At 45.5% G+C, this 10906-nt stretch overlaps 2 protein-coding genes across 5 annotated transcripts in view; one reads left to right on the forward strand and one right to left on the reverse strand.

Moving 5' to 3' along the window:
• LOC129845808 (U2 small nuclear ribonucleoprotein auxiliary factor 35 kDa subunit-related protein 2-like) overlaps positions 1 to 3442 on the forward strand; it is a 5854-nt gene extending 2412 nt beyond the window's left edge. For 3 of the 4 annotated variants that reach the window (XM_055913727.1, XM_055913729.1, XM_055913730.1), the window contains 6 exons: positions 200 to 238; positions 406 to 518; positions 815 to 1028; positions 1142 to 1197; positions 1332 to 1441; positions 1581 to 3442. In XM_055913727.1, the coding sequence (XP_055769702.1) occupies positions 200 to 238; positions 406 to 518; positions 815 to 1028; positions 1142 to 1197; positions 1332 to 1441; positions 1581 to 3259 (2211 nt within the window). In that variant the 3' untranslated portion in view covers positions 3260 to 3442. Of the gene's footprint in view, positions 1 to 139; positions 239 to 405; positions 519 to 814; positions 1029 to 1141; positions 1198 to 1331; positions 1442 to 1580 lie in introns of all 4 variants that reach the window. The other variant, XM_055913728.1, reaches the window with a different exon arrangement.
• A 123-nt stretch (positions 3443 to 3565) lies between these two features.
• On the reverse strand, positions 3566 to 10888 carry LOC129845818 (AP-1 complex subunit sigma-2-like). The gene is made up of 4 exons (XM_055913743.1): positions 10877 to 10888; positions 10256 to 10468; positions 8838 to 8975; positions 3566 to 5927 (listed from the first exon to the last, which is right to left on the reverse strand). Exons 1-4 carry the CDS (start codon positions 10886 to 10888, stop codon positions 5880 to 5882), a joined length of 411 nt encoding a protein of 136 aa, XP_055769718.1. The 3' UTR covers positions 3566 to 5879.
• Between the last annotated feature and the right edge of the window lie 18 nt (positions 10889 to 10906).

Consider the following 10906-nt stretch of genomic DNA (forward strand, 5'->3'; position numbering starts at 1 on the left):
CGTGTCATCTGGTTATTCTCATACTGCTCAGGGACAAAATGCACACACACACCTTTGCAGTTCTAGTGTCTTTGTACAAAGACATATTTTGTGGCTCGCTTTCAACCACTGGTAAGAGATTCTTGACTTGCAGTAACAGATATCCAGATATGCCACTGCAGGTTTTCACCAGCCCATCCTATGTTTGCACCATTTATAGGAAGCTGTACAGAAAATGTTGGACCAGGCTGAGAGTCAGGTATGAAAAAACAAACCAAATGCATATTGCATACCAAGTTTATGTTTGGAAAGCAGTCTTGACTGTCTTTGATGGAACATTTTCTGTAAACCAGTTAGGTGTTACACAAGGATGAGTTTGCAATTATTAAAGAAACAAACCTATTCTACTTCCTGTTTTGAGTGTAGCTGGAGAATGGGGGTCCCTGGAGAAACCCTGAGGCTCCAGATTTTGGTACGGAGCAAGACCGGGCTAACTGCCCCTTCTTCCTCAAAACTGGAGCCTGCCGCTTTGGCGACAGGTTGGTAATGGTTCTAAATAGGAACACATTCCATTTTTTGGTATTTTTATAATTATAATTTATTTTTTGTATTATTTTATAATTTTTTGTTGTTTTTAATATTATTATTTGTATTATTTTTAGCTAGGATAGTCCACCACCATTTTCCAGGGAATCCTGGGAAGTGCATTCTTGTTAATTCTCCTCAAATGAGGCTTATCTTTCAGAGTACTGCATAGCACACAGTCATTTGTATACCATATTCTCTTTATATTAGCGTTCAACTAATGAAATCTTCTGCTTACCTGATTGGTCAGGTGCTCTCGTAAGCATGTCCACCCCCCGTCCAGCCCTACTCTGATGATCCGGGGGATGTTTGCGACTTTCGGGATGGACCAGAGGTCACGGGACGACTACGATACAGACGCCTGTCTGGAGCACAGCGAGGAGGAGGTGCAACAGCAGTTTGTGGATTTCTATGAGGACGTACTTCCTGAGTTCAGGACTGCTGGCAAGGTGGTGCAGTTTAAGGTGAATATGGTGCTGTCTTGCTGGACTGGAAGGAGTGATTCAATGGAAAGGAGACCTATCCACTCTGAGGGTCAATGAATCAAACTTGTCTCTTGTTGTGTTTCCGTCTTCAGGTCAGCTGCAACTTTGAGCCACATTTGAGAGGAAATGTTTATGTCCAGTTTGACAAGTAAGTAAACGAAGCAACTTGTGAAAATAGTCTGACAAGTTTTGTAGGTGAAGAAACAATGGTGTTTCTCAATTTTGAGTAATCAAGTAGTGTATCTTTACGGCCTATTTTCTCTTTGCTGTCTGTGTCTTTAGAGAGGAGCAGTGCAGAGAGGGCTTCATGATGTTCAATGGAAGATGGTACGCTGGTAAACAGCTCCAGTGTGAGTTCTCTCCTGTCACCAGATGGAAGACTGCTATATGTGGTGAGTGAATGGAACACAAAAGTACAACTGAGAACCACAATACATCTACCTACACTGATTTTTACAGAATCATGCTAGTCATAAGTTGTGTATATTATTAAGACCCTAGTGTTTGTTTGATTGCCGTGATCCTCCACAGGTTTGTTCGACCGACAGAAGTGTCCAAAAGGAAAGCACTGCAACTTCCTGCACGTGTACCGTAACCCTGGAAATGAGTTCTGGGAGGCGGACAGGGACCTGCACATGTCCCCCGACCGGGGAGGAGGGGGTACCGGGTCTTTCGCTGGGGGCCGGTTCTCTGAGAGGAGTAACCGCTCCTCCTGGACCGAGAGGTCACAGAGCCGACGGGGGGAGAGGAGCAGGAGGAGTAGGAGCAGGGAAAGCAGAATAGCCCAAAGGAGAGCCAGTGTTCAGAGTGACAGATCCTGGACCAGTCGTACCAGCACAAGACCTAGGTCGAGGAGTAGGGACAGAGATAGGAGAGACAGGAGCAGAGATAGGAGGGACAGAGGCAGGAGCAGGGACAGAGACAGGCGGGATGGGAGTAGAGACCGAGATGGGAGCAAGAGAGGGGGGTGGAAGGGTTCACCCACAGAGGCTAGTAGGGGGAGATCCAGGTCAGCCAGCCTCGGAGAGTCCTCCAAAAGGAAGAGACAGTGGAGCAGGAGCCCTGGAGAGTCCTCTAAGAGGAAGAGACAGGGGAGCAGGAGCCCCGGAGAGTCCTCCAAAAGGAAGAGACAGGGGAGCAGGAGCCCTGGAGAGTCCTCTAAGAGACAGGGGAGCAGGAGCCCCGGGGAGTCCTCTAAGAGACAGGGGAGCAGGAGCCCCGGGGAGTCCTCTAAGAGACAGGGGAGCAGGAGCCCCGGAGAGTCCTCTAAGAGACAAGGGAGCAGGAGCCCTGGAGAGTCCTCTAAGAGGAAGAGACAGTGGAGCAGGAGCCCCGGAGAGTCCTCTAAGAGGAAGAGACAGGGGAGCAGGAGCCCCGGAGAGTCCTCCAAAAGGAAGAGACAGGGGAGCAGGAGCCCTGGAGAGTCCTCTAAGAGACAGGGGAGCAGGAGCCCCGGGGAGTCCTCTAAGAGACAGGGGAGCAGGAGCCCCGGGGAGTCCTCTAAGAGACAGGGGAGCAGGAGCCCCGGAGAGTCCTCTAAGAGACAAGGGAGCAGGAGCCCTGGAGAGTCCTCTAAGAGGAAGAGACAGGGGAGCAGGAGCCCCGGGAGAACATCCAAAAAAGAAAAGCAGCCAGCCAACGACAGCAGCGCCACAGCTCCAACACGCCACAAACACTCCAAAAAAAGCAAAAAGAAGAAGAGCAAGAGGAGGAAACCCAAGAAGGACAAAAAGGGCCAGTCGCCTGGGGGTCAGAGTTCATCTGCAGAGTCAGGGAAGGAGTCTTGGGACGAGGTGAAACCCTCTCCAAACCTTGATGTAGACAGCAGTACACGGACTCCTCATGATGTAGACAACACTACCCAGGAGACTGTGGATGTAGACAACACTACCCAGGAGACTGCTAGGGTAAATGCCATGCTTAGTCTCATGTTGTTTGAGCCTCTTGATAATGCCAATGCAGTCACTTCAGACATACAGACCCAGGTCAAGGAGGAGGCTGAGGATCCCTGTCCACCTATTGTCCCCTCTCCTAGCCCTGAGGATGTGGACATCGCTCAGAATCCTGGGGCCACGGACAACAGTACTCCTGAGGCAAACGCGCTCTCCCCAGACCTCCATAGTATCTTCCTCAAGCAGGAGTATCCCTCTCTACCCAATGTGCCTGAAGAGGAATGTGAACAGGATTCCCCTGACGATGATGAACCATAGTGGAATTAAATTAGTGTTCTGTATGGACTTCACCGTGACTGCTATGGCCATTTTGAAGTGTACACTGAAATGAAAACAGTCAATGCATAAACAATGTTCACCAATGCACTGCTCAACCTAGCTTTTACAAATGTTAGTTTGTTCCAAATGTAAGATGTGACCATTAAATGTTTTTATACATGATGTATATTTTTGTCAAAAGTAACTCGAGAGCATTTGCTCTTTGACCTCCAATTGAACCTTTGTTTCCTCCACACACTTTACATTTTCTGATTTAAAAAAAAAAAGGCCCAGGCAAAACAACCATTCTGCTAATCCATAGACATTTGTTTTAATGATTTACAGTATTTAAGAGAACTGAAGTAGTGACAGTTGTCTGTGTAAAAGAAATGCAATACTTTGAAATGACTCATAATGTACACAGAAGCAAGACATGGTGCCCTATTCCTTATATAGTGCACTTCTTCATAGGCTCTGGCCAAAAGTAGTGCACTATGTAGGGAATAGCGTGCCATATGGGATGTCACCACAGTTAAAAAGCAAATACAGTACAAGCTGACAGATACAGAGAACATTAAATGTCCTAACAGGACACCATTCTGGTCATTGGTAAAGGAGGAGCAGTCTGTACGGTAGACAGGGAATTGCAACAGGTTTAGGCTTCTTTAACCCATGGTTTTTGTAAACAATTCAATAACTGGTCATGTCTGTGTGCACTAAGCACAGGCAGTGACATAGTGGGAGTGCCTCATGCTGTGCTTCAATTGTCACAACCTTCCTCATAACAAGTAGCCTGTTATGAGTCAAACTGAATATTCCAGTTTCACATTCAGTTCAGAACCCGGCTACGAAACAAGTGGCCTAAAGGCGTTTTCATTGACAGTTAAAACATCGTGTGACGAATAGAAGTTTGATTAGTAACAGAATCCCTTTTTGTTCATTTTCACTGGTGTTACTCTTCCCTTGCCTTTTAAAGTGGGGCGGAGTCCCCAGTGTTACTCTTCCCTTGCCTTTTAAAGCATGCAGAGTGGGCGGAGTCCCCAGTGTTACTCTTCCCTTGCCTTTTAAAGCATGCAGAGTGGGCGGAGTCCCCAGTGTTACTCTTCTCTTGCCTTTTAAAGCATGCAGAGTGGGCGGAGTCCCCAGTGTTACTCTTCTCTTGCCTTTTAAAGCATGCAGAGTGGGCGGAGTCCCCAGTGTTACTCTTCTCTTGCCTTTTAAAGCATGCAGAGTGGGCGGAGTCCCCAGTGTTACTCTTCTCTTGCCTTTTAAAGCATGCAGAGTGGGCGGAGTCCCCAGTGTTACTCTTCTCTTGCCTTTTAAAGCATGCAGAGTGGGCGGAGTCCCCAGTGTTACTCTTCCCTTGCCTTTTAAAGCATGCAGAGTGGGCGGAGTCCCCAGTGTTACTCTTCCCTTGCCTTTTAAAGCATGCAGAGTGGGCGGAGTCCCCAGTGTTACTCTTCTCTTGCCTTTTAAAGCATGCAGAGTGGGCGGAGTCCCCAGTGTTACTCTTCTCTTGCCTTTTAAAGCATGCAGAGTGGGCGGAGTCCCCAGTGTTACTCTTCTCTTGCCTTTTAAAGCATGCAGAGGGGGCGGAGTCCCCAGTGTTACTCTTCCCTTGCCTTTTAAAGCATGCAGAGTGGGCGTAGTCCCCAGTGTTACTCTTCCCTTGCCTTTTAAAGCATGCAGAGTGGGCGGAGTCCCCAGTGTTACTCTTCCCTTGCCTTTTAAAGCATGCAGAGTGGGCGGAGTCCCCAGTGTTACTCTTCTCTTGCCTTTTAAAGCATGCAGAGTGGGCGGAGTCCCCAGTGTTACTCTTCCCTTGCCTTTTAAAGCATGCAGAGTGGGCGTAGTCCCCAGTGTTACTCTTCCCTTGCCTTTTAAAGCATGCAGAGTGGGAGGAGTCCCCAGTGCGTTTGTGCTTTCTTCCCAACTGAAGGACAAAGGAGGTAGCAAGACAGCACAAAGATCTGGGACTCAGGCTATACAGAGCAAGGCTTGGGTCAATTCCATTTAAATTCAGGAATACACTGATATTCCAATGCACATTTCCTTCAATGAGTTAAAATTGTAAATTGGTTTAAATTGACCCCAACCCTGAGAGAGCACATCTTTTTCCCTAAACACCATTTATCTTCAAAACGATATGATTATAACAGTGTTCTTTGGTCAAACAATGAAAAAATGAACATGAATACTTTAAACTGTAACACTTCTTAAAAATACTGACATCGTTTTGCTTACTTTACTTGTGAACATCCCATTTAAGTAAAATGGGGTTTCTTACTCTTTATGATATACTTTAAATTGTTTTAAGTTCTCTAGACTGGAGTTAAAGTGCCCGTCACTTAAGGACTTAAGGTGGGTGAGATTTCAGTTATTATTGGTGTAGTTTGTGGCTACTGGCTGCATATACCCTAGGGGTTTCAAAAGGTGAGTGTTGACGAGGTACAAAACAAAGGAACAGACATTTGGCACAAGTAACATGAACAACATGATAGAGTTTTTAGTACAAGACAACACTACAGCACATTAAAGGAGCGAGAACAAGATGTTTGGGCCCCGTGAAGAGAAAGAGAGTAAAGAGAGAGGGAGATAGTTGGGTCAGTGATGAGGGAGTTTATGTCAGGCCAATCTCCTCCAGGACACTCCGTGGGGCTTCAGCTTCCTAAAGGAGGGAGGGAACAGACAAGAGGATAGGTGAGAAGGATAAGACACTAGTCAGTCTGAAGACGGACCCGTTTGATTGGTTTATGAAGTGCATACAAGAAAAAGGTGTTTGAAGCCTAAATGCAGTGACTTGAGTAACTGCTCCAACGTCACTATTAAATAAAGCATATCAGGTAGAGTTAACACTTACTTTGGCATCCTAGCAGGAGGTGAAGCACGGAGAGAGAGAGAAAAGCACTGTTTGAATACAACTGACCGCTAGAACAGGTGGTCTAAATCAGCGGAGGCTGCTGAGGGGAGGACGGCTCATAATAAAATGGCTGCAATGGAGCGAATGGAATGGAATCAAACCATGTGTTTGATACCATTCCACTCCAGCCATTACCACGAGCCCGTCCTCCCCAATTAAGGTGCCACCAACCTCCTGTGTTCCAAATGAGCAATAAAAGGAAAGGCACAAAATGTCCAATCCAGACATTAGTTGTGGCTTCAAAATTGGGATATTAACAAGGTATTTAATCAATAATAGCTCAGACACATCGGTAGGATTGTCAAACGTTTGCCTGCCGACAGTACTTAGCACCTCTGAACAGAGTTGTCACACAGCGAAGTCCTCAGCCTCGTTAAAATACTCCAAACCAGAAGATGGCAATAGCGTTGTTTGGCAATGGATGTCCGTGTGTGTTGCTTTATCGTCTAGTCTAGTCAATGTTAGCTAGCTGCACTAGCGTTGCTATTGTTGTAGAATGCCCTTTTTGATACTAGCCAGATGGCCACAGCTAGATAACTAGCTAACAAGATATATATATTTTTAATTCACTCTCCATAATCGCGTACTGCCCATACATAGACTTTTAGCTAGCTGGCTAAAGTAAGCTAAATGTTTAGCATGATTCGCTAGCTAGCTAGGTAGGTAAAGGGACTCTCGGCAGCCAGCTAGCCAGCAGCCAACTGATTTAATTATGTTACCAGCGACAGTGGCCAGACAGCTAGCTTGGTAAAGCATTTAGTGTTGTGTGCATTGTGCTGCACTTACCACCTCATTCGTTTCATATGATGTGTATAACTGCCAGGCTCAGTAAGCTAACAAATAGAAGGGTTGGTTGTTTAGCAGAGACGTGGTCGGCTTAGATTGGTGTTTGTCTGAAATCGCGGGTTTTACGCACTAACCAAGCTTGTTCTGGGAGAGCGCGATCGTTCTTTTTTTATTAGACTGTTGACAACATGTAACAACATGTAAACTATATTTCAACGTTTTTTGAAAACATAAATAAAATGAGCACTTGTCTCTCAAACACAAAGGGTGTACATAACGCGCTTTGGTGATTGCATTTCACTCCCTTTGTTCTAAAATACATTTTACCAAGACAAATATGATTCTTCATATTCTGAATCGTTCAGTGGGGTCTCTAACATATCACTAACACTATATCCCAAAAGTCGGATTTCGTAACCTAATACATCCCATAATAAGCACCGAGCTCTGTTGACAGAACAAGATTGAACTAGTTGAAACGAGTCAACTACTTACTATTCATCGTTGCCATCTGACCATCCAGAATCACAACACACAGCCTTCGGTCCCATTGAAGCGCGCGCATCGTTTCTGTGCTGTTGTTAGCCAAGCCTTGTATAAACTAGTAAACATTATCAAACCTAAAACAGAAATAATCCTTCTTCGAGCACAAACTCTTTAGCTAGACGTAAAAGATAGAAAGACTTGCCCTGGGAAAAAAATATTATGCAGCTTTATTGTTTTAGTTAGAACAATTCTGATGAAAAAGGGTGAATTAGGACGGAAAAGTACACCCGCCCCCTTTTGTCACTCCTGCCCAGAGATGTCCAGAGATGTCATTATTACACCACCTCATCCAGGACATAGCCCAGAGATGTCATCATTACACCACCTCATCCAGGACATAGCCCAGAGATGTCATCATTACACCACCTCATGCAGGACATAGCCCAGAGATGTCATTACACCACCTCATCCAGGACATAGCTCAGAGATGTCATTACACCACCTCATCTAGGAAATAGCCCAGAGATGTCATTACACCACCTCATCCAGGACATAGCCCAGAGATGTCATTACACCACCTCATCCAGGACATAGCTCAGAGATGTCATTACACCACCTCATCTAGGAAATAGCCCAGAGATGTCATTACACCACCTCATCCAGGACATAGCTCAGAGATGTCATTACACCACCTCATCTAGGAAATAGCCCAGAGATGTCATTACACCACCTCATCTAGGAAATAGCCCAGAGATGTCATTACACCACCTCATCCAGGACATAGCCCAGAAATGTCAACATTACACCACCTCATCCAGGACATAGCCCAGAGATGTCATTACACCACCTCATCCAGGACATAGCCCGGAGATGTCATCATTACACCACCTCATCCAGGACATAACCCAGAGATGTCATCATTACACCACCTCATCCAGGACATAGCCCAGAGATGTCAGGGCCAGAGCAGATCCCCCTGATGGGAGTCTTACCTCCTGCAGCAGGTCAGCCAACTCTATAGCCTTCAGTACGTTCTTCTTGGAGGTCAGGGTTAGTGTTGGGGTCAGTGTGGAGTCTTACCTCCTGCAGCAGGTCTGCCTGCTCTATAGCCTTCAGTACGTTCTTCTTGGAGGTCAGGGTTAGTGTTGGGGTCAGATGTTAGGGGTCAGTGTGGAGTCTTACCTCCTGCAGCAGGTCTGCCTGCTCTATAGCCTTCAGTACGTTCTTCTTGGAGGTCAGGGTTAGTGTTGGGGTCAGATGTTAGGGGTCAGTGTGGAGTCTTACCTCCTGCAGCAGGTCTGCCTGCTCTATAGCCTTCAGTACGTTCTTCTTGGAGGTCAGGGTTAGTGTTGGGGTCAGATGTTAGGGGTCAGTGTGGAGTCTTACCTCCTGCAGCAGGTCAGCCTGCTCTATAGCCTTCAGTACGTTCTTCTTGGAGGTCTCCTGAGCCTCTCCCCCTAGCAGGAACTCATCCAGGATGAAGTAGGCCTTCTCAAAGTTAAAGATGATGTCCAGCTCACACACCTGACATGGGGACAGACACAGACACCAAGAGGGAACACATTGGAAGATTATTTTTCCTAGTCCAACGTATTTATTCCAAATGGAAAACCCATTTGAACAGCTCCATTAGACACAGGAACACCCAGACCCGGTTCCAATAACAACATGTATACTTCTTCCCCGTCTTACACATCTGATCATTTAGATAGGCGTTAAGCAATGGTGCTTTAACATATGGCCACTGTCATGAACACCAACAGGACCACTGAGAGAACAGTATGGCCACTGTCATAAACACAGAGAACAATATGGCCACTGTCATAAACACAGAGAACAATATGGCCACTGTCATAAACACAGAGAACAATATGGCCACTGTCATAAACACAGAGAACAATATGGCCACTGTCATAAACACAGAGAACAATATGGCCACTGTCATAAACACAGAGAACAATATGGCCACTGTCATAAACACAGAGAACAATATGGCCACTGTCATAAACACAGATAACAATATGGCCACTGTCATAAACACAGATAACAATATGGCCACTGTCATAAACACAGATAACAATATGGCCACTGTCATGAACACAGATAACAATATGGCCACTGTCATAAACACATAACAATATGGCCACTGTCATAAACACAGATAACAATATGGCCACTGTCATAAACACATAACAATATGGCCACTGTCATAAACACATAACAATATGGCCACTGTCATAAACACATAACAATATGGCCACTGTCATAAACACATAACAATATGGCCACTGTCATAAACACAGATAACAATATGGCCACTGTCATAAACACAGATAACAATATGGCCACTGTCATAAACACATAACAATATGGCCACTGTCATGAACACAGAGAACACTATGGCCACTGTCATGAACACAGAGAACAATATGGCCACTGTCATGAACACAGAGAACAATATGGCCACTGTCATGAACACAGAGAACACTATGGCCACTGTCATGAACACAGAGAACACTATGGCCACTGTCGTGAACACAGAGAACACTATGGCCACTGTCATGAACACAGAGAACAATATGGCCACTGTCATAAACAAATAACAATATGGCCACTGTCGTGAACACAGAGAACAATATTGCCACTGTCATGAACACAGAGAGAACAATATGGCCACTGTCATAAACACAGATAACAATATAGCCACTGTCATGAACACAGAGAACAATATGGCCACTGTCATGAACACAGAGACCCTTCCAGGACCACAGAGAACAATAGCAGTGTGAAATATGAAGACTCACACTGCCAAAGTACTTATCCAGCAGCTCTACGTATCTGTGGATGATCTCCAGCGTGATGAGCTCATTGTCTTGATCCTCCACCGCACAGCAGAAATACAGGCTGGCGTATCTAGAAGACAGGATAATACAGGGATAAACAACAGAAATACAGGCTGGCGTATCTAGAAGACAGGATAACACAGGGATAAACAACAGAAATACAGGCTGGCGTATCTAGAAGACAGGATAATACAGGGATAAACAACAGAAATACAGGCAGGCGTATCTGGAAGACAGGATAATACAGGGATAAACAACAGAAATACAGGCAGGCGTATCTAGAAGACAGGATAATACAGGGATAAACAACAGAAATACAGGCAGGCGTATCTGGAAGACAGGATAATACAGGGATAAACAACAGAAATACAGGCTGGCGTATCTAGAAGACAGGATAACACAGGGATAAACAACAGAAATACAGGCAGGCGTATCTAGAAGACAGGATAACACAGGGATAAACAACAGAAATACAGGCTGGCGTATCTAGAAGACAGGATAACACAGGGATAAACAACAGAAATACAGGCTGGCGTATCTAGAAGACAGGATAATACAGGGATAAACAACAGAGGCACTAACCTTGGGCCACATTCTGACAAACATATTTTC

The sequence above is a fragment of the Salvelinus fontinalis genome, unplaced genomic scaffold (genome assembly GCF_029448725.1).
Source record: "Salvelinus fontinalis isolate EN_2023a unplaced genomic scaffold, ASM2944872v1 scaffold_0374, whole genome shotgun sequence".
Classification (NCBI taxonomy): domain Eukaryota; kingdom Metazoa; phylum Chordata; class Actinopteri; order Salmoniformes; family Salmonidae; genus Salvelinus; species Salvelinus fontinalis.